The 27,963-nt window shown below is 43.4% G+C and overlaps 1 protein-coding gene across 7 annotated transcripts; it reads right to left on the bottom strand.

The window, feature by feature from the left end:
• Positions 1 to 123: 123 nt before the first annotated feature.
• ankhd1 (ankyrin repeat and KH domain containing 1) lies at positions 124 to 27,196 on the bottom strand. Of its 7 annotated transcripts, XM_041943859.1 has the most exons (40): positions 26,776 to 27,196; positions 21,880 to 22,033; positions 16,542 to 16,698; positions 15,589 to 15,751; positions 15,245 to 15,392; positions 14,922 to 15,155; positions 14,696 to 14,790; positions 14,235 to 14,390; positions 13,526 to 13,607; positions 13,121 to 13,312; positions 12,882 to 12,991; positions 12,587 to 12,674; positions 12,092 to 12,219; positions 11,861 to 12,004; positions 11,632 to 11,734; positions 11,206 to 11,468; positions 10,761 to 11,048; positions 10,235 to 10,655; positions 9,978 to 10,117; positions 9,753 to 9,864; positions 9,455 to 9,600; positions 9,210 to 9,352; positions 7,999 to 8,212; positions 7,732 to 7,907; positions 7,258 to 7,420; positions 7,072 to 7,167; positions 6,844 to 6,960; positions 6,565 to 6,733; positions 6,235 to 6,434; positions 6,095 to 6,137; positions 5,779 to 5,908; positions 5,361 to 5,513; positions 4,995 to 5,144; positions 2,743 to 4,285; positions 2,381 to 2,570; positions 1,947 to 2,072; positions 1,474 to 1,725; positions 1,179 to 1,363; positions 921 to 1,088; positions 126 to 784 (listed from the first exon to the last, which is right to left on the bottom strand). In XM_041943859.1, the coding sequence occupies exons 1-40, from the start codon at positions 27,052 to 27,054 to the stop codon at positions 725 to 727; spliced, it is 7,881 nt and encodes a 2,626-aa protein (XP_041799793.1). In that variant the 5' UTR covers positions 27,055 to 27,196; the 3' UTR covers positions 126 to 724. The 7 variants fall into 7 exon arrangements, with proteins under 7 accessions (XP_041799788.1, XP_041799794.1, XP_041799793.1 ...); XM_041943854.1 differs by having other exon boundaries at positions 124 to 784; positions 1,179 to 1,360; positions 5,779 to 6,137; XM_041943860.1 differs by having other exon boundaries at positions 124 to 784; positions 1,179 to 1,360; positions 5,779 to 6,137; positions 15,589 to 15,736.
• Between the last annotated feature and the right edge of the window lie 767 nt (positions 27,197 to 27,963).

Raw genomic sequence — 27,963 nt, 5'->3', positions numbered from 1 at the left:
CAAGGTTCCAGCTGTGAGAACAGTCGAGAAACAGATGATGCCCAAAAGGAGCCAGAAATGGCATAATTTCAGCAGATGAAAAATCTTGATGTCTGTTGAACATGCAAATAAGCAAAAGACGATCTTTCATTAAACTGCACACAAATACTTTTCGATCTTTTTATTGAATATTAAGGTAAATATTTCACATTAATACAGGCTACATAAAGTAGAGCCACTATACGACATGAAATTTACTCTCATTTTAACCCTTTTTAGTATGTAAACAATTATACATGTATTTACCACTCTAAAAGGTTCTGATTTCTCTTTCTCTTTAGGTAATCATCATCTAGTTCTGGGCCAAGTTTAAATAGCTACTTCATGTTGAGCCCCCTGCAGCCCAAGAACGGTGTATGTGGGTTTAAGTCAAAATCGCTAAACTACGCAGAGAATGGATCCTGTTGAACAGGTGATCGCGCATGTCTGTTTGCATCATCGAGACACTGTTAACAGCTCTCGTCCAATTTCCTCTATTCCATGTTTGAGATAGGCACATCAAAGAATGGCGTCAAGAGAACTTCCAATTCTTCAACCTCCGCTCTGCACTCTCAGGTCTCCACTAAAGTTAACATGTTGTACGTTTTTCTTTTTTCCTTTGTCTTATTCGGTCATATTCGTCAGTTGGTATTTTATGTTTGCGCTGTGGGTCATGCTGTGTGCGTTTGATTGCTGTGGACGCTGTCTAGTTGACGTGGTTCAGGTGCACATTGCCCACATGAGGTGCCCAGGTACCAGGCCACACCTGAAGGGAAAGAGGACCAATAAGGGGCAGATGTTAGGACGACTGTAGTGAAATATTGTATCAGACTAATGGCAGAAATACAAGCCTGACAGCAGAACTCTGAGCATGTGATCAGACGCATAAAAGAGGACATTACCTGCTGTTGTGGGTCAGAGTTATCTGCATTGTTTGGGACCACTTTGATTATGGGGCTCCATGCGGGGTCACCGGCGTGCAAACCATTGTACATCGGTCCCCCCGGCCCCTCTGCCATTGGAGGATGAGGGGGCAGCATGGTTCCTCCATACATTGACATAGGCATCCCCTGAAAAGACAATAATGGGCAACTGGTAAAAGATGTGTACATAAGAGGAAGAAAGGTTAAGTCATCTACAGAGCCACAGCTTTGTGTTACCTTTGGGAAATCCATGTAACTGTTGGGCAAATGCTGAGGCTGGTGGTAGTTGTTAGCAGGGTTTGCAATGCCCGTGTCATCCTGCTCCATGGGCTGGTGCTGAGAGAAGGCCGACTGCTCTGCCTGCAGCTGAGGGTGCATCATGTGGCTGCTCATCAGGGGCTGGGACCAACCAGACATGGCTTCTGTACCAAGACACACAGGTTTTGCATTATTATATCAGTTACTAGTGCACAGTAACTGAGATTTATCTTATTTTCAACAAACAAATAAGGAAAACTGAATTTGCTCTTACCCGAAGCGCTGCCCACCCCGAACGACCAAATGCCTCCCTGTCCAACAGATGCCGTGTAGCTGGTGGTGAGGAGAGGTGGGTTGACAGAACCCGTCTGCCTGATCCTGGCCAGCCGCTCTGTGCCGATGGGTGGGGGAACCTTCCGGTCCTGCTGCGAGGAGCTGCCTGGTTTAGGCTGGGAGGGAGGGGCCACAGCTGAGGTGGAAAGGGCCGAGGATGACACCGTAGAGGGAGGTGGGACAGGAGATTCACCTGTTAGAAAAGAGACAGTAAAGGAGGAGATAGTCAAATGGAAGATCAAATTTACACATTTCAAAGTGCTTACAAAAAAACATTGATTTGCACACTGCCTTAAAGACACAAACTGCTTTACAGAAGAAAAAAATGGGGTTACAGAAGAAACTAGCCAAGACAACTAGATCTGTTGTTAAAAAATGACAATGCTGAAAACAAGAAGAGAGTGAGCCTTGTACCTGATGTGGATGCACTCCATGGATGAGGGGAAAAGTGCTGTCTGCTGAATGAGGGTGTGCCAACTGGTGTATGACCGTGCAGATACACAGGATTGCCAGAGATACTGGTGGCATAGCTGGTCAGCGCTGTAAGTGCAGACAATTAAAGAGGCATCTTATTATTCAGCAACGAGAAAAACTGCACCCAGAATATCATCTCACTAAATACAAGGCCCGATGTCAAAGACAAGTTTCTACAATGCTACCTTTACAAATGTGATTCCATTATATTTAGATATATTTGCATATATATTGTTTCTAGCCCCATTTCAAGGCTGTAATTCCTTACTTAGGATCCTCTTAAAACCTGATTCTTAATCTCAAAGGGTTTATAAACCAGTTCAATAAACATCAACAAAATGATCACATGCAAACTAAAATGAAAACAGTCCTACCGATGGGGCTGTTGACCATCCTCTGTGAGGCAGAGCGGTAGCCAGGGGCTTTGGAGCTGTCTGGAGGAGGTGGGGGAATCATATTCTCCATCTGGCCCATGCTCATGTAGGCTGGTGGGGCTGAGTATGACTGCTCTGGAGGTGATCGAGCTGGCAGATGGCATGCACCCCACACCTGATTGTTTCCAACCTGCAAGGCAAGCACAATTAGAATTAATGGGTACATGACTGATTCCTTCAAATAGGAACCGTTTAGTTGATTCACCTCTTTCTGTCTAATGTAAAGTCACTGCAGAAGAACAGCCAAAACTAAAACAAGATGTCTGGCCACTGTTCAAATTGTACTTGTTATTTCAACTGACCTGGCTATTGTTATCAAATATGCTGCTGAAGTTGAAGAGGCCTGCAGGACCAAAGTTGGGGGGTATCTGCTGAGGCTTGCCTGCACTGGCCACATGCTGCATCTGGGAACCGTTCATCATCCCTAGGTTAGCAGAGACCTGAAGGGAGCCTGGAGCCTGGGCTTGAGCTTGAGTCTGGGCTTGTGGAGGCAAACTTGTGGGCTGGGATGTCTGGTTTTGGGTCTGTTTTGGGGGTTCTTGCTGAGCATTGAAGGGCACAAACACAGATTGTTGTTGCTGCTGCGTCTGCTGCTGTTGTTGCTGCTGCTCAGGCAGGGAATAGTAAGGCCCGGGTGGCTGCATACGATGGGAGACTCTGGGCGCAGGGGCTGAAAAGTGGGGAACAGTGTTGTTGGGGTGTGCAACACTGTGTGAGTGGACAGCAGGAGGTGCTGAGGGGAGGTGGGAGCTGTGCTGTGGGGTGAGAAGAGGCGGTGGAGCATCTGAAGATGGTACAGAAGAGGGAGGGGGAGGTAACTGCTGTCGCGGCTCCGGCTTGGGAGGTAAAGCCATGGCGGGAGAAGTGAAACCCACAGAGTTGATGCTCTCACTGACAGAAACAGGCTGGTTCTCTAGAGGTAGAGAGGGCTTGTCTTTTCCAGGAGGGGCAACAGCACTAGGCTCTGTTTTAGTTGGCTGGATTGGGGGCTGCGAGATAGGTCCGACCAGCTGCTGAGGGGCATTCGCGGTAGTTGTAGTAGAACTCTGATGTGCAGGAGAACCTGTGCCTCGTACTGCATTGCTGCCACTAGTAGCAGTAGCAGCAACAGACACAGGGGTGACACCAGCAGGCTTGGGGTCAGGGGCGAAGAGCTGTTTTCTGACAGAGGAAGGAGTAGGGACACTCGGCTGGGGATTGTATGGGGTAGGATTAGGGGTATGAGGTGAGCCTGCAGTTGTAGACGTGTTAGGAGCAATGGTGGTGGTGTTGGTGGTCGTGACTGAGGCGCCCGAGCTGGCTGCGTTGCTGTGCTCACTATGGGTCGAGTTGGGTCTGGCCTGCCCTCCGGAGCTGTTGGTTCCTCCGTTGTGTTTGGGGGAGCTGTTAGCACTGCCTGGACTCACAGGACGCACAGGGAAGGGTCCCCAGGTACTGGCGGCAGGAGAGAAGGTGCCACCAAACTGGGCCATGGGTAGACGAGGGTGTCTGATCTGGTGCATGGTCTGAGCAGCCAATAGAGCCAGCTGAGGGTGGGCGTACGCCAAGGGCAGAGACACAGGGAAGGGCTGTCTGACATTTGACGAAAGCCCCTTCCCGATCTTCCCCCCAGCCTGAGAGGAGGATGAAGACGAGGATGAAGAGGGCTGGAAGGAGACACCCGTGGAGGTGACCAAGGAGCTCAGCGCCTTTGGTGCTGTGGTGCTGGGGAAGGAAGCTGAGGTCGTTTTAGAGCCTGGGGCTCTGATGTGATTCCTGGGGATCAGATCTTCAAGCTCTTTGGCTGGGTCTTGGATTAGAGCATTGATTAGCTGGACTGCATACCTTGTAGATTCTGTTCCTCCTCTGAAACGACAAAGCATGCTATCTTCAGACTAAGTTCTTATGGTAAAAAGTGTAACAAATCAAAACTCAATTATTTTCAATAATTAAAGTTCAGTTTCTCCAATGCTCTGCAGCACATGCAGTTATTAAATCAAAACTTGCGTAACTGTGTAAAGTCCTTGGTCTACTTTTCTGCTGCCTCGTTGGTCTCATGCAATCAGCCTTCTTATGTTGAAGATCTTCTCATCTTCTATCTAGTTTGGCTCAATGTAAAAGAGCAAAGCCGCCATATTGCAGGATCTCTGTTTAAAAAGGGCTACTGTTGTCATGACAGACAAAACATTTTGAATGTGAAACTTACTACATACAGGCCTAAGAGTGCTGATCACTTTATGTATGCATATGATTTGATTATATTTTCATCCTGCAGTGCTTGACTACAGCAGTTCTGGTGTATATGATAAGGTGATGACTTCCAAATTACATATAATGCCAAAAAGAGTGCAGATGATAAAATGTAAAGAAAACAGAAAATTAAATTTCTCTGAATTCTGCTTATATGAAAGTGCCCCCATATTTTAAACTGATTATTGGTCTGTTGCTTTTTAGACATGGCCCAGGAGGAATGAATGACATCATCCAAGCTGGGCTTACACACTTAATGCGGCTAAACAAGTGTTACACTCCAGCTGCAGTGGTGTCTGCAGTCCACCAGAGGGCACTACTTTACCTTATTGTGATCATCCTCTCCCCGTTCTTGTCCTTCTGTTTGTCTACATCAATGTGAGCTCCTGTCACGTCCTGGATGGCTGTGATGTTGCAGCCTCCTCTGCCCATTATCCGAGACACAACGGAAGCGGGCACAGACAGCTTCTTTGATCTTCAAAAGAAGCAGTGACATTTCATTATTTATGTGCCATAACCTGCAGATGGTAATACTGAAGATTGTAATTTACATCCACTGACACCCACAAAACAAACAAGTTCCATGCAGAATTTTTACAAGTGGGTGCACATGAAGTAAAAATTGGCCATGTCAAACAAAACCCTGTGAAAGATTGCAATATAAGTGGACAACATTAAATAAACCACTGACCTTCTGACCACCTCCTTCCAACCTTCTTCTCTCTTCTGGCCTCTCTTGGGGCTTGTGAGGCTGAGTTTACTGTTGGGTGAGGTGACAGGAAGAGCCATGGTCTTGAATGGAGAGGGCAAGGAGTTGGAGGTGGAGTCGATCATGTCCGGAGCTCTGTGACAAAACAGGCAAAGCTCAGATTCAACTGAATCACGATAATGAAGATAAAATCTGTTTTCTGTCATATTGGTTGGAAAAACCAATGTTTTATAGTAAGCTACACGCACAGGTGAGATTATCAGAATGCAATAGAACAAAACTCACTACAAATAGTTCCCACCTACATCACACAGTATTTCAAAACTCCCTAGATAAGCAGCTATAAACCCACAAGCTGTGTGTCACGCGATAATTGTGCTCTGCTCCAACAGGGACTCACTTTTGCGTTGGTTTTGAGATGGAGACTGTGACCTTGTTGTCAACCTTGCCGTCACTCTGCGGCTGAGGACAATGTCTCTTCTCTGGGCCGCGCAGGAGGATCTGGGACTGGGCCGCTCCTGAGGAGGGGGCTGAGGAAGAGGAGGAGGAGGAAGAGGAGGAGGAGGATGAGGCGGAGGAGGTGAGGTCAGGGAGGTAGTTGAGCTCCTGACTCTTGCCCCCGCTGCTGCTGCTCTCACTGGCACAGTCGGTGCTATCCAAGGGGTCAGAGTCGCTGTTGCCACCTGTCACTCCCCCACCCCCACCCCGTGGCTCACCGTGGATCTTGTTCTTGTCAGCCTTGTGCTGCGCTAGTGCAACCTGGAGGGAAGACACATACAGGTAACTTATAGTCTGGATAATCTGCAGAGTACATGATGAATCAAACAATATCATTGACAAAAGCTGAAGCACTCACCTGTGGATCCTGTAATATGATGGGTTCATTGGGCGAAGAGTCCTTGGTCTTGTTCTTTTTGTTCTTGCGATTGGTGCTCGGGGTAGTAGCCACACTTGCTCGCTTCTTACCAAAAGCTGTAGTGAAAGTGGTGGAGGTGGCAGATATACCAATGGTGGTGGTGGTGGTTGCACTCGGAGGCTCAATAGGAACCTCTGTTTCTGAGGGGGGGAGGGTAAAATTGAGACAGAACAGTTACCAACCATTTAATTCTAGTACAACAGAACGGTAAGTTTACAAAACTCAATTCTAAAGCCTTTTAATTTGTAGCAAAAGTCCAAAAAATGTTACCATCAGCTGAATCCTCCTTCTGCTCCTGCATCTCCGAGGAATCCTCCTTGGTTTTCTGCCCCTCCTCTTCCTCCTGCTTCCTCTTCTGCTCCTCCTTCTTCTTCTTGCGTTTCTCCTTACGCTTCTCACGTTTGGCAGCTAGGGCCTGCTTCTTGCTCTCCTCTCGGGACTGTCACAAACAACAGAGTCATTTAAAGAGCAAGTTTGTCCTGATCCAGTGTATGCAGTCAATTCAGAATGTGATAACTGGCAAAGCACAGCCACAGGACGTGCCATTACCTTCTCCAAGTCGAGCTCTTTGAGGAGAATGCTAGCGTTCTTGTTGGCCTCAGCTGCCTGCTGGTCTTTGGCTTTGACAATGGTCTCCATGCACTGGTGGCACTTCTTCAACAGCTCCTGCAACAGAAAACCAACACCTGGAGTTTTAGCTCTGCTAACATCTTCATCAGTTCTTTCAGTTCCAACACATGTAGCAGACTAATGAGTGAAGAGGAAATCAATATCAACCTTGTCAGCGATGGTGGCGATATATCTCATGCACTCGATATCTGATGGGAATTGGTTGACCTCCTTCACAAGATACTGCACCACCTTCACATGACCCTAAAACATGAAGCAAAATGGTTAGCAACCAGAGATTTGCCATTGTGTAGTGTGACACACAAACAATCGGGGTTCTGATAAACTCTGCACCTTGCGAAAAGCAGCCATGAGTGGGGTAATCTTGCGGTTGTCGGCTGCATCCACATCAGCACTAGCGTGTACCAGGAGCTGGACCACGTCAAAATGACCGCCATTTGCCGCCAGCCAGAGAGGAGTGTTCCCTTTCTTGTTTCGTACATCGATATGGGCACCCCTGCAAAGACAGGAAGTAGTTGCATAAAGGCATTGCAGCTACAAGAACTGAGAGATAACACTGGGACATAAACACTGGCAACGAGCAACAGGTTAAATCTATGGGTGATACCTGATTTAAATCACCAAAGGATATGTGCCTTTATACTTCCACCTTGCCCGCATTAGTTGTGAAACATGATGTGAAAAAACACACTTTGTGCCCATCGGTAGTTGGTGAAACCATCAACATGGGGCTTTATTCACCAGTACAATGTCCTCAGCCTTATCAGCTAATTCACTCACTAACAGAAACAACTGAGGAACACTCACCTGTTGATAAGCAGCTCACAAAACTTGTAGTGGCCTTTGTCGGCAGCAATGGTGAGGGCAGTGTCTCTGGATGAGGGAACAGGCGGAGCGTTGACATCGGCACCTTTGTCCAGCAGCACTCGGCCCACCTCCGCATATCCTCCTGAAGCTGCTTCCATCAGAGGAGTTAGGCCAGTCTGCATGAAATGAGAACATTTACAAATTAATTTATTGAGTCTGAAAACTAGAAGTCTGCGTGTCTTGGTGAATGTGATCCAGACGTCTCACCTTAGCACGATGCTCTACGTTGGCCTTGCGATCTAGCAGCAGACTGACAACCTCAGCCCGCCCCTGGAAGCAGGCCAGGGTCAGAGCCGTGTTTCTGTTGGTCTCAATCTGGGCATTGATGTCAGAGCCCATATCTAGCAACAGCTTCACTGCCGGTACATGACCATTCATAGCTGCCAGCATCAGAGGAGAGATTCCCAGCTTACTGCCAGTCCTGGTGAGAAAGTAAATAAATTGTTTAGAGATGAAAAAAACAAAAATAAAACATTAAACTGTTCAACGCACACTAAGAAGTATAACATGGATCACCGACTATTTTTCTTGGTTTCAGTAAACATTTGTTGGGTCTCCATCCAAATGTACAGCAAATTTAAGCCGAATTTCGAGAAAATCAGCATATTAATATGCAAAGGAATGCTCGTTTCCATCCACATCCATTCTCAGGAGTTGGTTCATTGAGCTAAGCAGCAGGTTGGTGCCACATCTCCAGTCAGAAAACCATTATACTACCACAGAAGAAAATGGAGCAACAAGATGATCTAATTAGAAGACTGCCAGTCGAACCTCTAACAGTGAATAAAATGCAGAAAGCACACTGGAAGAATGATATTTCTGCTTGTCTCATCTAATAATGTGAGGATGGTTACATCTGATCTGTGTGAAGTGATAAGGAGACGTTTTAATCTGCAGAAACAGCTTCTTCCTCTTCTATGAGAAAGGAAACAGCTCATCAGAACTTGTTTGGAAAAGGTGTTTCCATCTCCCATTAAGCACATCAACTTTTTTGAAAAAGACTTTTTAAAATTTTGCTGTTTCCATCAACCTTTTCTAACGCGGTACTACAGCTATTACAAAAAAAATATGTTAAGGGAAACAGCAATTTTCATTGTACTCCAATTCAGGACGTGTATTTTCACTTTTTGCAGTGGAACATCATCAAAGTAGCAGCTGCTGTGAAGTCTTGGTTTTTAAGTGACTTACTGCCTTTACGGTTTCCTTATTCATTTATAACAGAGGTGATGACTATACTATTACTTTTGGGTGTGGTTAGAACCCAAAGGCACACTTTATGGAGATGCTGTACATGTTTGGCACCATGTGGTTTTAACACTGTAAGTGCCTCCAAAGCACTATCTCACTCACACACCTAATAATGACACATTTCACTCAAACAAGGGGCCAAAGTGGATTCTGAGGTTCTTGTCACTCACCTGGAGTTGATCTCAGCTCCAGCGTTAAGGAGTATCTTAATGATGTTGACATAACCCCCAGAAGCAGCCAGGCTAAGAGGCGTGTAGTCAGAAACATTGCGATGTTCCTTATTGGCTCCCCGAAGCAGCAGCAACTCAACCACCTGACCAACACAAGCAATAGTTACACAACATGTTTAATGCAAGGAAAACAATGAATGGGAATGTTACTATTGTGAAGGTTAACTGAAAGACAATGTGTTTACCTCCTGGCGTCCCCCAGAGCAGGCCAGGGAGAGGGGCGTGTCTTTGGTTCTCTCTGACTGAGCCTCAATGTCACCCCCTTTGTCCAGTAGCACTTCCACCACTCCAACGTGTCCAGCAGTGGCAGCCAGGATAAGAGGAGTAAAACCTGTGGAGAAAAGAGGGATTATTCTCTTTTTGGTCGCTTAAAATATGAAACTTAATGTATGAAACATCATTATGATTTAAAATCCAATCTATACCCTCCAATTGTTAAAGTTAAGCCCCTACCATATGTCCATTTTGTTATCATTTTCATACCTTTTTTGTCCCGGTGCTCAATGTTGGCTCCCCGTGCAATGAGGACAGACACAAGCTCCTCATGTCCTCCAGCACACGCCAGCGTCAGCGCTGTGTCATGGTTACTCTCCGTCTGTGGGGAAAACAACACTTTCTTAACAGAGTAGAGGACTTTGTGCAAACAAGCACTAACTTCCATTGTAAATTTTAAAATTTCTATCATGCCAAATTAGCACTGTGTCTTACATGTGCATCTATGTCAACAGAGGGGTAGAGGGGCAGGACTGAAGGGGGTGAAGCGATGTTTGCGGGCATCTGTGTGGGTGGCTGGGACAGGGGTGTGGGTGAGGTTGTAGTGTTCAGCATGGGCACACGGCTGCTCACAGCTTCAACAGAGAAAAAAGAAAAAGGTTATGTGAACATACAGATTAGGAATTTAGCAGCCATTCCATTCAATGAGTCAAAAACAATCTCAAGTCAACTGCATCAAGAAATGCACTTACCTGCCATGATGTCATCCAGCGTGTCTGTGAGCGTCTGTGCAGGTGTAGCTACCATGAGCCCATCTGGGGCCTGCTGAGGTATCATTCCTGGGCCTAACCCAGCCAACTGCTGACCCTGCTGCTGTTGGCCCAGCATCTGTTGCCCCACCAGTACCCTCTGTAGCTCCGGGCTGGTGCTTCCGGGGTAGTCTGCGGGGTTGTAGTCAGGCAGGGGTTGGATAGGGACGAAGGCAGCCTGAAGAGGCGGAGGAGGAGGCTGGGGCTGGGCCTGTGGCGAAGGGGGTAGAGGAGGCTGCTGTGGAGGCTGTGGCCCATCCCTGTAGAGGATGGTGCCCACCTGAGGAAGCTTGGGGTAATCGTCTTCTTCTCCTTCCGCCTCCTCCTCTGAACCCTCCTCTTCATCGTCGTCGTCTTCCTCTTCCTGAAAATGTATAGAAAATACGTCAAATCTCACAGGTAATGAACAGTGTTAGAAGATTTAGAATTAACATCACAACAACATAAAATGAAAAAGTTAAAGTTTTACCTCTTCCCCTTCCTCTACTGGCTGCTCCTCTTGCTCCCCATCCTTGTTGGCCTCTTCATCTGTGTCAGAGCTGGTGTGTACTGGGGCCCCTGCTGTGGTGGGAAGGGGCCCCGGAGCAGACGCCGTACTCCCGGGCCCCGGACCTGGGCCCTGGCTCTGTCCGGCCTCCTGCTCTTCCTTTAAACCCTTCGCCTCCATGTACTCTTTGGTGAACTGTTGCTGTGTTTTCAGCTGCAGCTGGCGCTCCACCTTCTGCAGCTCCTTCAAGATTTTCTTCTTCTTCTGCACCTAAGTGGAAGCCACATCCTTATTTGACTAAGTTCTGATACCGTGCAGTGCTGACATTTAAGTGTTGAGTTGTTGGTAATATAGTATCCATCTTACTTAAAATACTGAAACCAAGATTTCAAAATGCGATCAGATCTTAACAGATGATGGACCATACCTGCTCCTCTCTGCTTTTCTTCAGCTCCTCAATCTTGTCTTTGGTGAGCGGCTCCCCCTGAATGAGCTCTAGCGACTGAAGCTGGGCCTTCTCAATAGCACTGATTCTCTGGCCCAACTCGTTCAGCTTTCCCTCCGTCTCCTCCACAATGCATTCTAGAGGCTGGCACAAGTGGAAGGGCGGCAAGGGCTCCGTTTCGGGGCCCCGTCCAACCGAACTGGGGACACCGGGCTGAAGGGCTGCCTGTCTCTGTTTGGACACGCCTGGATTTGAAGGAAAGAGAGCAAAGAAGTTGAGGATTAGGATGAGTCAACAATAGAATATCAGAAAACTGGGGAGATAACAGATGAATTGTCTTGTGAAATTTGCAACTCCACTTCATAAGTAGAGTCACTGGGTGACAAGGCTGATCCTAGAACTGATTACCTTTGCTGGAGACGGGTGGGGGAGTGGCGATGTTTGAAGGGGCTCGGTCGGGCTCCTGAGGGGGCACTACCATGGCGAGAGCTTGGAATGGGACACGAGGAACCTGGTATGGCAGAGGACATATTAATTTTGTGCACCCAAAAACAACTATGAGACTTGCCTCTCACGAAAAACCGTTCTAATCTTCAAGAGAACATTAGTATAACGTATGATTTATTGCTGTATTTACCTGAGAGGCATCTTGCGAAGGGGGAGTGAGCTGGGAAAGGTCAGGGGCTGGGACAGACAGAATGTTGTTGGGGTAGTCCAACAGGTAGGACACCACATTGGTGTGGCCACCCTTAGCAGCTTCGATCAACATGGTTGAACCATCCTACAAAAAGAAAAGATACATAGTTTCAATGATGGACAAGCAAATATTCCAACTGGCCTTAATCTATATCCGGAGCGTGTGCATTACTTTGAGTCTGTGTGTGGGATCTGCCCCATGTGCCAGCAGCAGCTCCACCACAGCCAGATGTCCTCCAGCACAGGCCAGAGACACCACTGTGTGATCATTGTTAGCGGTAGCTCTGTTCACATTAGCACCTGGACAAGAGAGGAAGAAAAAGAGACATGAACCCATATTCTATCAGTATTATGACACACACACTTTTATACTCAGACTATGAGTGTAAATCCTTCCAGGATGAAACATCTTGCAGTTTCATCCTGGAACATCTTGCATTTTCAAATACAATTTTGAAACTTTAGATCTCGGCATATATCTATACCATTACTTAATCAGCTGTACTAAATAACATAATTTCCAAAACTGCCCCTGAAGTCAAATTTGTCAAAAACCAAAACAACATAATAAAGGGAAACTGGGAAATTGAAAAGTAAATTTTTAGTGCACAAAAACATACATACACAAACACAGACTTAAATAATGAACAGCTAGTCAATAACGCACCTTTGCTGATAAGGAACTGTACTGTACAGAGATGTCCTGCTCTTGCAGCCTTCATCAAGGGTGTCCGTCCCCCTTCAGACTCATGTTCCTGCAAGACAAAGGTGAAGTTGTGTTTGTCAGTTTTGTGAAGAAGTTAAACAAAAGAGCTATGGGTTATAGACGTCCAGCATGACTCCACAAAAAAACTCTGCTGCACACAAGGACTTTGATTCCATTACACACATGTGCTTTCTAAACTTATGTAAAACAAAGGGGTGATCATTATTGACAAAGAGGATTTTAGATGATGGTGTACCAAGTTGGCTCCAGCCTGCAGCAGCACATCCGCCACATCAGTGTGTCCGTTCTCACACGCATATGTCAATGCTGTGTCACCCGTTGCCGTGGTGGCATGAACATTCGCCCCTGAATAACAAAAGCAAGAGATTAGGCTTGTAAGCACAGAGGTATGACTAACACATTTTTAAATGCAGCAAAGCTGGTCTCTTTGGTCTCCTAGATCCGCAGCTCCACGCCTTCTTTCCTCTTGCTCACCTGCAGCCAGTAGGTATTTAACCAACTCCAAATGGCCTTCCTGTGCAGCCTCCATTAGAGGTGTGGAGCAGCCCAGCTCAATGTCGGCACCCGCCTTGATGAGGAAGTCTGCCACTTCCAAGAAGCCTCCGCAGCATGCTAGAGTCAAAGCTGTCTCCTGGGTCTCCTCTGTCTGGGCATTGATGTTAGCACCTGGACAACAGAAGAAGAACACTTAATGGCTGCTTTGTTTTCATGAAGTGCAAAACATGCATTATTTAAAAGACCAAAAGATCAAAATCATGGCAATATAATTTCACAGACTACACTTATCATGGCCAAACAAATCCAAACACGTGTGGACTATTCACTGGAATGGTATTTGACATTTTCCATTTACCAAATGTAGGAGCAAAGGTGGCTTACCTTGAGCCAGCAGCAGTGCTACCATCTCCTCATGGCCTTCTCTAGCTGCCTCCATCAGAGGGGTGTAGCCCTCATCATTGACCTGGACACAAACAGAAGCATCAGCAGATAAGAAAACATAGGGGTGAGTATGACTCACAGCAACATTACTTTGTGGTGTGCAACTCATAGTAGTCTTTTGTGTCTGTGTCTCACTGATGATGGAACATTTCAACCGGCCGAAGTTCATATGTGTGCGAGCCATCGTTTAAAACTGGCGCGACATCTTAGCATAAAATGTGTGGCGGTAGGAGAGACCACAAAAACCTGAAGCAATGTCATTTGGCCTGCTATCTTGTATCTTCCATTTTTTTAAACTGTGTAGTTGCTTTCATAAATGTCAGTTAAATGTCAATAACAGATTAAATTCTCTTTTTCCATTTTTGAAAACACGTTACTATCTAACCTCTAATTTCTCTTGGACTTTAAGTCTGGCTTATATAACATTCAATAAAATGGATCCCAATAGTATCATGGGAGTATGACTTTCAAACGGTTGAAGGCCATTCTCTCCCACAGTATGTGTAAAATTTAGAAATTGGTTTACAGCTACACAATGCATCATAGACAAGCACAAGTCAAGAAAGACAACTGGGAAATGCACCCTCTCCTGTATTTTATTGTCTATCCCAAACTTCTGTTGGCATTTAAGTATCATCTCTTCACACACCTCCTCCAAGTTGGCTCCTCTCTCTATGAGCAAGGCTGCCAGCTCCACGTGTCCTCCGCAGGCTGCAAGGGTTAGGGGTGACTCGAAGGAATCGGCTGGCATGTTAACCTGCGCACCGCTGTCCAACAGCAGCCGTGCCACCTCCACATGGCCGTCCTGGGACAGCGAGACACACAGAGAATGTAGAGATAAGCACCTGAATAAATATATGGGAGCACTCTTCAGTTAAGCTGATATACAGTCACACTGCTTGAATCTAAGAACCTCGAGGCTCCATACAATTCTCTTTCAAAACACGGTGCAATAATTAAATTGCAACTCAATCAATATTTTACTTGCATATTTTTTCTTACTGTATTGTTACATTCATAAGAAAGTATACAAATACCAAATGTACAAAAAGTGTGAACAGACCTTGAGAAGAAAATATTTATGTTTTTAGGTTTGGGTCAGAGGCTCACCATGCACGCCTCCATCAGTGCTGTGTGCATCTCGTCTGTTTTATGCTCCTGGTCTGCTCCAGCCTCCAACAGAAAACGCACCATATCCAAGTGACCTGCCGATGACAAACAAAAATCCATTTTGTAAACCTTTTATCCACGATAACAAAGTGTTAGTAAAGAGCATGTTAACGGTGGAGAACCTAAATACGATTTAACAGGACAGACATTATATTTGAGGTCTGACCTTTATAGCAGGCGAGTGTAAGAGCACTCTCCTTGAACTCATTGGAGTGTGTGTTGATTCCGGCACCATACTCCAGGAGAACCCTAGCCACTTCCACGTGGCCAGCACTGGCCGCCTCCATTAGAGGTGTGTGTCCATTCTCATTGTGGTCCTCAATGTTAGCACCCTCTTTCAGCAGCACCTTCACCACATCGACGAAGCCACCGGCACATGCGTACGTCAGAGCTGTGTTGCCTGAAAGACAGCAGGGAGATTAGTCTAACTGCAAAACAAAGAGTGAAAAGGAAAATATTTACTTGTATAGAAGTGAAGAGGGGATTTACCTGTGGAGGACTGTGCATTAACGTCTGCCCCATGGACCAGAAGCAGTTTGACAATGTCCACATAACCTCCACTAGCAGCAGCCATGAGTGGCGTTATGTCCCCTTTGATGCCCCGGTCCTCCACATTAGCGTGCATGGCCAGCAAAACCTGAGGACAAAAGATGGCATGATACGGTTTAGAAATATGCACAGAGATTGTCACCAATGGCAAATCTTCCCAGATCAATGAACTTGTGATAACATCATGATTCTGTCTTTGCTTCAGCATAAAGATACTACACACTGCAAACATGTGAATCAAAATTATGTTAAATTACATCCCACTCTAAGTTCCTTTCACATACCTGTGCAAGTTCATAGTAGCCGGCCGAGCAGGCGAGGCACAGCAGGCTCTCCCCTTCCTCTGTGTGTTCATTCACGCTCCGTCCCTCATCCAGCAATTTGCGCACAGCATTGACATCTCCATCTGAGCACGCCTCTGCTAAACTACGGCTGAAAATAACCAGACTGCTACAATTACTGCCACTGTGACAGGTGAGCACACATACGCCTCACAATTATGCAATTACTTCCAAGGAGCAACCATGGACACACGTGGGGCTGCAACGACAAACTGATTCAACCTATTAAAAGCGATTATAAAAAAAAAGCTTGCAATGAGTTTTATCATTGATCAGTTGGGTCTATGTTATGATGCACAGCATGTACTGTGGCAACATCTGCTAAGGTGGGGGATGTAAGCCAGCCAATGCCACACGCGTAGCTCATGTGATCAAGTACAGTAAATGGCACCGTCTCCATGATCTCTGGGGTTAGCGTTTGAAAAATGGCTGAGGCAAACAGTAACAGCGGAGAAACGCGCATTTACAGGTTCTAATTTGAAAACAAAATGTAATGGACAGAACACCCTTCTGTCTGTTTTTTATCTGTTTTGTGACAGGCCCCTGATAAAGCTATTCTAAAGCTAACACCCTTGATCAAGCTATTTTGAAGCTAACTCCCCTGATCAAGTTTTTTTGGAATATTTCATGTCACTATGAGACAGTCTGAGGTGAAACATTTATTTCTTCACAACAGAAACTTAAGCAATATCTGATAAATTAAATTAATAATCACTTAGTTGAAGTCATGATCGACTGATTAATCGATTTAAAAAAAAATATTTGCAGTCCTACACACATGCAATCAATTATCAAAAAAATATTTGCAGTCCTACACACATGCAATTGTGAACTATATGAAACTGTGCACAAGATAAACTGGTATATGCCAGTGTCAGTATGGGCGAGATACATACTTGTCGGCTTGGCCGGCGTTGAGTGTGTTTTCAGCTCTCATACGGGTCAGGGCTGCTGCAGCTTCATCCAGGGCACAACTCACAGATGACGTCAGTCGCCGTAGCACCTCAGGGTCTGCAAAAGCTTTACCATCGGCAGTGGACAGTTTACCGATGCCTGCCGAACACCAAAAGGGCAGAGGTGCATAGGGCAAGGCAAACCACAGGGGAGCACAACCACACCAGACCAGATGATGAAGCAAGTCCAGTCCAGCCAATCCAATCCAAGGTTAGTAGCAGCATACACAAAGAGGAAAAGAAAAAAAAATCACACACAGAAAACACACACAAGCATTTGTTAATATGGCTTCATATCTTTCTTCACTACTTTCAATACATCAACTATGATTCTTAATTCCCATAATTCTGCCAGTGACCGGGTCAAATGGTACAGAACAATGTCCTCTGGATTAATATGGGAATGTCTAGGTAAGAACAGATCTGTGAGCAGAACTAGTGTGAATACAGTAAGGGAAGTAATGTTAGTTCAATAGGCTAGCAGACAAGGGTTCAGGCTGTTACTGGTAGAAAAGAAAAAGGTCTCATCCTGTGTGAATTATAGATGGGTAAGAGGCAGTGAATGTGAAAGAAACAGAAACTGGAGACAGTGGTCAGCATAAGAGAAAAGCACAGCTGGGAGAAAAACAAAATGCCATTTGAGAGACAAATGTGTTTATGTGTGTTTGTCATAAAAAAGAAGAAAAGCCAAAGAGGAGAACGAGATGGAAAAGAGAAAACAGAAGGAAAAAAACAGCTTTTGCTAATGACCTACATTGACAGATCTCATGGAGAAGACAGAAAAGGACCATTTCTCAACCAATGAAACCATTCAAGTGTTTGTGTTGAGTGCAGTGCCGTACATTATAAGGGCATGTGCAATAATGAAGCAAGAAACTCAAAGAGGAAAATAAAATGTTGGCTTTGAACTTTTCTGTCTCAGCCTCAACCCATCCCATTAGCCAGGCAGAAGTGAGATCCTTGTGGTCCTCCTGTGTTTTCACCGCTAGGCCTGTGACTCGAGCTCTCGAGCTAAACTTAGTGCTTAGGATTTCGCAATGGCCCCCAAGGCTGAGGGAAACAAGAGGTTGAGGAAGTTGATCATTAATGTTTTACTGTATCATGTTTATCTCGGAGAACACAAGAAGTTCACTGAACCAAAACAGACTGAACATACATCTGGGTGAGACGCTCTGTAAACGAAAACAAAGAAATCAGCTGATTGTGATCATTTTTTCTAACCTTTTTTGTGGGTCAATTTGTAATTTTTGAAACAATAACTGTTTCTACAGCTGTGATTAACATTTTAAACAAAAATAACTTCACCTACTTCCTTATGTGAGCAAAATGGACATTGAGCTGTCACTGGGGTTAAGGCTGTGACTTGGAGTACTTGCAGATATTTTTGTTTCAGCTGAAACAAGTTACTGGCTTGCCACTGAGCTGCCTACACCCACTGTACCACCAACACAGTATGCAATCTGAATAAACATTTTAATCCAAGTCGCTAATTAAAATCTCAGCCAGTGTTTGTTGAGTAAGCCAACGCAAAATTGTATGCAAGTCAACATTAACCCTCACTGAGTTTCTGAACAAAACAGCTGCCCCCTGTTATTTTAACATTAACAAATCAACTTTTATAATCTATAAACAAACTTTCAGGCGTAGGCAGTGGCTCACCAGACAGGAATAAAGATGACTTTTGACAGTTTTGAGATGCTAGCTGGTTCCAGCTTTTCAAAATGGCCACATAAATTGTTGTTACCCACTGGGTGAGACCTGCCATGAGCTATTACAGCACAAAGGTTTGGACCCATAGAATCAAGACGAAAGGGAAGTTATGTGTGTTATTGTTTACCCATAAGCACCTGTTCCTGCACTGCTCCCCCCTAAACTCTGACATGTTTACACAGATAACATGATCTTCCAACTAGATGTGCTAAAATAAAGTGTCAAGCCAGGTGTGGTATAGACACTAAATGTTTGTTCAGACCCTACAACTGGTATTCACACTAATCTGGCAGTAATGATACAACATTTACATGCATATTCTAGTGTGATTAATGGAAACAACTGGACTAAGGGGGTAGTTGTCTCTACATGTCACATTATATTAACATCTAATGAATTAACATTTTGTTTGATATTCAGGTTATCATCCATAAGGATGCACAGGAGCCTACAGGAAACATTGTATTAACCACCAAAAAAGGAGAGGTAAATTAGGGAATTTGTTGCCTTTTTCCCCTGCTGCAACTAGCTAAGATTTTTGCATGTAGAAACACTACTTTGCCTCGAGTTCACTTCTTGACCTGCCTGACAAATGAGCAAAATTAAAACAGCAATTAAATCCGACTAAAATGCATATTGTACTATAATGTAGAATTCTAGTGATGGCTGGTATCACAGGTGACCTACAGTGTCTTAACATTCTTCAGTGAACTTGTTTGGTTAAATAGGGGTTAAATACAATAAAAACTCAGGATTAATTACTATTATACAACTTACATTCTTTTGCTAATTATTTTTGTAATATTTCATTTTGCTTTTCAGCATTTTCTTTTCCCTTAAATTGAAGTGTCCTTGGGTTCTCAGTCAGATCCAATCAGGATATAAGAGTAGCAATGTGTATTCCGCCCCCAACCCCAATGTAGTTTGATTTACATTCAATGATACTCACCAAAGTCTATTGTTTGAACCCTTGGGGCTTTATTAACATGTCCAATAAGTTTCTTAATGTTTTTAAACATGTTAAATGGAATTATTTTATTGTTTTCAAACATGTATTTTTTCTGATGGCAATCTTTCTCGCCTCCTTTACAAGAACACTGCATATTGCATATCGTTTGCAGCACAACTAACAACTGTTTATATGCTCTGCAGCTTTCTACAGTCAGCAGAAATGTGCTTCATGTTGCCCTCATGCTCATGGCGTGTACCTGCATCCTTATGCATGTACTGGTTGATTAGATACACACCAACTACACACCAACAATTTATGGACGTGTGGAACATAACATTGCTCTGCAGTACAACTAGTGTTCACCAGCTCCACAGGGGGCACTAAAAAATAACAATAATAAACTTTATTTATATAGGACTTTTCGTAATGTTACAGAGAGCTTTACAAAAGAAAAAATAAAACCAGATAAGGCAGATAAAATGGGAAAAAGGCCAAGGACAATGTAAATGTCTAGCATATATTATACAGCGTATTTAACAGAAAGGCAAAAAGTCATTGTGTGTGTGTATATAGGTGTTAGTGGTTTATAAGTAAAAGCACTGGGGTAGAGAGAGCCTGTCTATCAGTGTTTAACTGCTCTGGTTGTTGTTCAGAACTTAATGTCAATTTTAGTCACACTTGTCTCATTTCTTTTCCAAAAAAACACCACCAATCACCTCTGGCAATACAGAGGCAAATGGTGGTGTTCAGAAGGGATGATGACCGTACGACTGATTATCACAGAGAGAAGAATATAGGCTAGGAATGAACTATACCACGGTTGCATGACTTCAAGGTCAACACCACTAAGTGTCCTATGACATGACACTACACTACACACACTTAACTATAAATTGATCAATGTACAAGTTTCAAAGTTTGAGTGAGAATAGTTTGCAAGTATGAACACAAGTCTGTAAAGGTGGACTGGTGAGTAGAGGAGTTTCCGTGTTTGACATAATGATGTTTAAGGTCATCCTCATTTAGCCACTTGTTAGCGACCACCTTTTTTTTAGACATGTAGAAGCTTCAGAATTCTCGACAGGGGTTGCTACTGACGTATTTCATGTCATAGAACAAAATCTGAAAATCTCAAACTTATTAGACTTTATTTCAGGTATCTAACCAAACACTTATTCAAAAATTCGACTTCAAGACTAGGGAACCAAAGTGCAACAATGCTGACCCGTTTCCAGGTTTTAGGAAATCAGGTGACGCAGACATATGTGTATTCAGCCTTCTGAAAAAATTTATTTGAAATATTTTCATCGCTTTCAGACTGTGGAAACAATTATTCGAAAAAGGAGCATGTTTGTCTTAGAGTGCACGTTGACCAAGTAGTTGATCTATAAACGATACACAATTCCCTTCATTTAAGCTTGCAGATAGCGGTGACAAATCATTTCTGTGTTTTAGCATTGATGTCATAGTTGTTAGCGATGTTGTACTGGACTGCATAATATTGATATGATGAGAATATTTTTGACGTGTTTCTAATATTCTGCCCCCTCATGTAACAGGAAGGACTAAAAAAGGTTGGAAGAAATTAGATAAAAGAAAATTAGAAACACTTCACAACATAAATTGGAAATTATATATATCATATATACATACACACAAACCAATATACGTATATATCAGTAGTAACCTGATTATTGAAGTTACATTGAAGGTACATTTTATGCCTGAGCTGTACAGTAGATTGTACTGGTGTACCTAATAAAGTGGCTACTGAGTGTATGTAATAAACTAACTAACTGTATCCCTTTTCATACGTACATCACTATCAATTTAAGGGTCCTAGTATATGTTGAAATTGTCATTGAAATGTCATATTCCCTGGTGACGGTCTTGACAGGCCGGGTGTTTGGCTACTTTGTTCATACAGTGAATGAAGAGAGGCTGTCCAAATCTACTGGCCACAACCATCACAACCCACGTTCCTCTCTCTGCTAACACTATACGAAAACACTATAGAGAACCTCACAAACCAATGTAAGAATATTAGGCAGGCTATAACAGATCTTAAGCAAACAGATCATGTAAATTGCCACCTCTTCTGTTCCGACCAGTCAGAGAGAAAGAGGAATAGAATGGGATTAGCCATTAGCAGTTCAACACGAGCTCTCTGCATGCTGTGGAGGCTCAAGCATGCTGCAGCGTTAATCTGCCCGGTAATGTTCTAAGCCCAAACGAGGCCAGGACACCCAGGCCTAATGAATTAATCTACACAGACCTTCTTACACCTTGATTACAAATTCTAATCAAACTAATTTACCCAAATCACTTTCAAACTATCTGCTGATATGACACTTGCAGAACTGGCAGGTTCTCTTTACTACCATATCAGCCTTAGGACTAATACAAACAAAGACCTCAACTTCTGTTGGGATTTCAAAGGGATTGGGGGGAAAAAGATGAGGCAGAAAAATGTGTTTTACTTACTCACTGTTACCATATTTTAAAGCACAACTTAAGACTGCTTGGTGAAAAATAATCCTGGCCAAGGAGGTACTGGTCAACTACAAATAAACATTTGTCAAGTCTAAGATGAATTGATTTCAGACAAAGACACCGTACCTGCAGCTTCCAGTAGAGCTTCGAGTCGGGCCTGTGTCTCTGGATCAACAGTCCTCAAATCTACTCCATCTGTGGCGCTCGACAAAAGCAACTCTGACGCTGTCTTCATGATGGGGTTATCAAGGTCCTCCTGGTCCAAAATGAATGACTCCACCTGGAAGACATACAGAGAAGAGGGATAAGGAAGAATCATTAGTCCTTTGATAGCCATTTTCATGTTTTTGATTCTGGAGCTTGACAAGTATTTGTGAAATAACACAAATAGAATAACTCCTATGTGAGCCAGCATTTGTATTATGATGCTTAATACATCATTAATACATTAATACTAAATTTCCATTATTCTGCATAGAAGTGGTCTTACTCACACGAACACTCCACCTACAAAGACTAGGCATGCTGCACTTGTGTATTTATGGTTTCTTTCAACAGAGTGAAAACTAAGAGGAACACAGGGATAAGAGAGTCAAAGCAGGGGAAGTTCTATGGCCAGGAATTACAACCCCTGCACACATGGAGAGATTCAGCTGAGAGTCAGCTGCCCAAGTACAGCACCACAGTCTCATACCTGAGCTTTGGCCCTGTTGGCTGTCATGTATTATTGAATGTATTACAAACATTTAATTATTTAAAAAATCCCCAACACTGTTTTATCTTTTTCTAAGTTTAGCTGCAGTGTCAATGTTTTTGTAAATGTTATCAAAGCCCCAATCAATATTTCTTTCTAGAAATTACAGCTATACTCATATACAGAGGGGCAACAAATTGAAAACACAAAAAAACATGCAGACACTTCCACACAGGTGCACTACATGGTACAATTAAGCAAGTAAAACCCAATCATGCTCTGTGGCATGAATTTAAATGCTGAGCAGGCTGGCTGATTATGATTTGTATTAAGACAGCATGAGGAAAAGATCTAAGTGATTCATTGTTGGGGTATGGATGGCAGAAGCTTCAGCCACAAAGACTGCTAAACTGGCTAGTGTTTTAGTTGGAACAGTGACTAAAGTGACATCTGCATTTATATATTCTCGAGGAAAGACATCACTAAATAAATTGTGGTCAACAGAGCACATTTGATGACAGTGACGCTTGTGCATCGGTGCGAAATGTCAGGAAAACAACAGGGTAACTCGTCCTCAGGTGACTGAGAATGTCATTGCAGGATGTGATCAGATGTAATGACAATACCATCTATAAGGAATGAGTACGAAAATTATGTGAATCATATGCCATGGCCTTTGCAGTCACTAGATCTCAACCCAACTGAACACCTTTAGGAGATTTTGTCATCATGTTAAATAGTGCTCTCCACCACCATCATTGAAACAACAAATATTTTTAGGGAGAGTGATCCCTCCAGAGGAACTCCAGAGTTCCAGAAACTTGCAGTATCAAGGCCTGAAGCTGTTCTGGTGCCATGTGGTGGCCCAACACGTTACGAAGACACCTCATGTTGGTTTCCTTTAAATTATCATCCAACTGTATGTGATTAAATAGAATTAAGGGATGAAAAATGATAATTACATGTTTGTTATCTGATCGCGATGAAAAGTAGAGGCCTGTTTTACTTCTCTATATAATAAACATAACTGATGTAAACACTTTAAACATATCAGTAGGGCTGGGGCAACTCATGGACGTCACTGAATATTGAAATACATATTTGTATAACGTGAGGCAGCACATGACAAAGATGGCTGCGCCCAGCCAAAGCATGGATTCCCCCAACGAACAAGCTAAAAAACCTAGCTCACAATTGTGTAAAGTGCGGGAGCATTTTAGACAGAGGCTTAACAATGTGGTGCTCTGTAAGCTCTGCAAACTGGAAATGGCTTATCACAGCAGTACAACTGCTAGGCACAAACACTCAAAGCGAGCGTCCCACAGCACTGTGTCAAGACAGCTGTGGCAGCAAGACAGTCACAGCACCTACTGTTTACTTTTTGTCCCCACCCAAGAATGATATGTAAAGTTAGTTTCTGTTAGTAGTAGCCAATTAAACGGGATTTTCTAAATCATCCTACATCTGCCCTACGACACCATGCGTCGTTTAATGTCATTTGGTCATTTTAGATTTTTTGTTTACTTTAAAATAGCCTTACAGTCTGTGAATCATTTGAATTATTTTCCTTGCCACACACTGCAACAATAAATTTGCCCGTGATTATCTTCACTGCATACTGCTGCAGCAATGAAATAAATCCATGTCATAAGCACTTCAAGTTTTAAGTGCCAAAATAATAAGTTCACTGTTATATTACACAAGCAATTCAAAAAATGATTTTTTAGATTTAATCGATAAATTAGTTGTTTACAACTCATCAAAGAATCCTTAGATTAACTAATAAAAAATAACTAGGTGCAGCTCTACACATCAGAAAAAAATTATTAATGTAAACAAACACACCACTGGAAAAAAAGGAAAAAAACTTCAATCTGTTTATGTTTAGCCAGAGTTTAGAACAACAGCTGGTCTGTGCTTCAGGGCAACTTGCTAGTTGTATAACAGGTAGTAGTGGAAATCACATATGACATATTTTGGTACACGGTGAAATGCATCTCAAATCTAGTCTCAAGTAGTAGTCAGTGTAAAGGCCAAATTGAAACGACAAATTAGGGATCTTAATTTAAAAAAGAAAATGAGGGGCATCCTATTGGCTGTGTGTATAGACCCTTATTTACCATATTAGTGAGGAAAAAAGCATCAATATGTTACATATACCAATGACAGATTCACACAGTTCCATGCCAGTGACTTCAATAAATTGCACTAAACATTGTACTGTCTGAAGAAATTTTTAAGTCAATCATTTACCCTGTGTAGTAGGTCAGGTATACATTGGCTGTACTGAGAATGACTAATATGACAGACATTGTAACTAACTTAGGCAAACAGCTCACCATTAAGGTGATATTTAAATAAACATAATGTGTAGAATAAATTGCAAATGACTGTCATTCAAAAATTTGCAAAACATTTCACAAAAACTGAGAAAGTAACAATCTTAGTCCATGTCCATCCAATAAGCTGCAGCAGGCTTTTAGGGCCTGGCTCAGAGCAAATGTTGGGAGAGTGTCAGCATTTAGCAATGTGGAGGAATTCAGCTATATGATCAGAACGCAGAGCAAAACAACCCATGGGGGATGTAGTTCTATGAACGCCTTTATAATCAACAATGGACATCAGTCTTCTCTATTAATGAACTACAGTTCCCAGAGTGTTGGTATCCAGAGAGCTGGAAAGGCCTAGAATGGCATCTGCTTAATCCTGGGGCTCAGATTTTAGCTACTGCCCAGAGCAGCGAGCTCTCCACTGGAGTAAAACACCACAATAAACGCTCCCTTTCAGACTTGAATAATAGGCTGCTTAAGTGAAGAAACATGACAGAGGCCATACATTTGTAATTTGATTCAATTTAACTACCTGAGATGTAATTGTCAAACTTAATCTGCTGCTATTACACAGCTAATGCTCAGGCATAGATGGTCAAGCTATCTTGATATTTGAATTAATTGACATCTTCACTTGTCCAACTGTCATGGATGTAGTATGTTTCAGAAAGCCCTTTGGTCAGATATTAGTTAACTATAATAGAAAGAGCTCAACAGGTAATGTGCATTGCTCAGCAGCGCCAATTCTCTCCACACCCATAACTCCTTGATGATAGTGTTTCTGACAGTAAATACAGCACCATCTTTTAGATGACAATGAATATTATGTTACCATGAAAATGTCATGAAACTGAGACCTTTGATAGGCTTGTGCAAATCACGTATTTGCCGTCTAGCGGTCTGACAAGTTCCATTCCGGTGTCTGCTGTAGTCATACGGCATGCTAAACTCAATTACATGACAATAGTATGGCTGAGAAGTCTCAATATCCTTAAACTTAAAGCTCACATCAGTCAATATGTGCATTTAAAATGGCTATGACATGGCATTTGGCGAATCTGACCATTAACCTTTTGATTGTTTTGTGAAAATCCCCCAACAGCTAGTTGTGTCACACTATCATCTAAGAAGGTGATTTTTTTGAGTGGGATATCAAATTAATGCAGCGGAGACAAATATTTAGGTTAATCGTATCGCTCATCTGAGCTAGTATAAAACAAGTCTGAAGTATGTTTAACTGAGGTAGAGATGCCATCACACCTGTCCCCGTGTGACTGCCAGCACATGGAAAGTTGGACACCTCTCAACATGAACTCTAGCTGCTCTCAATTGTGACAACGCAAATCAAGTTGACACAGTGGTGGTGGCTATCTAACCAACAGAGACGAAGGATGAAAAAAACCCAACTGGCATATTTGTCAACACCGGCTGTCGAAAATTCGAGCAGTTCCGCGAGGAAAAACGCATTCTAAACGTATCGAAAAGTTAGCTAAGGGACGATCGGAGTACATTTACATGATTTGGAAAAGTGACGTAATTGCACCACAACTACGAAATGGCAGATAGTTAGATGGCCGTGTACGTCCGTGGGTTTACGGGCATCTTCCATTTGCTGTGGCTGGAAAGCTGTTTGTAGAGCTGCAAACTTGTGATGGGTGTTGCGAGACGACAGCACCGAGCGAGGCCGTCTTCGCTTCCACCCGAACTAGGCCGTAGTCACAGCCTGCGCTGCATAAATAAAACATTTCAGCCGCTTAGCGTGAACAACTGCTTGTGTCTCACCAAACATTGTCGACATCACAACACTCCATAAGCATCTGAACTGGCAAGAGGTGTAATTTGACTAAAGTGCTAGTTTATTTTACGTAATTTCAGCGGCCTGGGAGGGGGTGGTTGCCAACTGCGAGCTAACTCGCAAGCTAGCAGCCAGCTCGCGCTAAGAGAGGAATGTTGCCTAGCTCTCTGGTTAGGCTTAGCTAACTAGCTTAGCGTAGCTACCTCTGAAACCTCGTCTTCGTCGCTGCCGGATCCTGGACCCGAGGAGAGGACGGCCGCGGCCGCTAGTTTGAAATCCAGTCTTTCCGCAGCAGGCCCGCCTGGTTCGCCGTATAAACGTACTTTCTTTCCACCTACACCAATACCAATGCCCCCTAGTCCGACTCCTCCTGGTGTCGCTCCTACCCCCATCCCTGCCACTGGGGAGCGAGGAGTCACCGAGTCAATCTCGTCCTCGAAGCCGTCCGTCAGCATTGCCGTCCCGGCTACTGCATCCTGCATACTTATGTTCACGATACGTGTGTTAACGAGCTAGTTGTTGACTTAAACGTCCGTCCAGGCTCTTTCTTTTAGGATAATTGCGTGTTTTACTTCAGGGAATCCAGAAACTCTCCCGAAGCGAGGGTTGAGGAGGATCTCTTTCCCCCAGCCATTAACTTTCTAACAACCTAACCCGATACGCACTGTTTCTCAGAAAGACCGCCTCTGTATGGAATCCTGATAAGCCTATTGGCTTAGCCGGAAAAAGGTCTGTTTTCAATTGGTCAAAGTTAGTGCTTGTCAAATACGAGACCGCAACGTCATGTTAGGTTTACCAATATCACGAGGCTGTAGAACGAACGTCAAGACATGACATGGTAGGCCAACTTAACTGGTAGCTAGCTTTACTAGTTCACGTAAACTCTTATTGGGAAATTACATAAATCGAAGGACCGCCCCAATAATGTGTTGATACCTGTTGTTAATTTTAATTACAAATTTAATGTGATTTTAAATGACAGTGAATATCAGTATATAACTGAACCGCACAAATTACATATGCTGTAGTTTATGACTTTAATGTGTTACTGAGCACAAATAAGATTAGGATTAGAAGAAATAAAAGTAAACATAATAGGTTCAATGATATGACACAATTCACAAACAGAGAGAAAAACAAGGAAAAAGTAAAGATAACCGCTTTATCATAACACAGTTCTCATTTGAAATTAACTGCTCACATATGTACATAGGTGGTTTGCTGCAAACAAGCAACACACAGTTACATGATAGACTTCAGCCTATTGTGCATGCTTAAGTGAATTGGGTAATAGAGACAAAAACACACATTGGTTTCACCAGTGACTTCACCAACAAAAATGAAGAACTTCGTTTTCAAACCACTGAGGCAATTTTGTCTACCAGACGGTG

The sequence above is a fragment of the Chelmon rostratus genome, chromosome 9, assembly GCF_017976325.1.
Source record: "Chelmon rostratus isolate fCheRos1 chromosome 9, fCheRos1.pri, whole genome shotgun sequence".
NCBI classification, from domain to species: Eukaryota; Metazoa; Chordata; class Actinopteri; order Chaetodontiformes; family Chaetodontidae; genus Chelmon; species Chelmon rostratus.
Note: the sequence above shows the minus strand (reverse complement) of the source record. Positions and strands in the feature narration are given on the sequence as shown.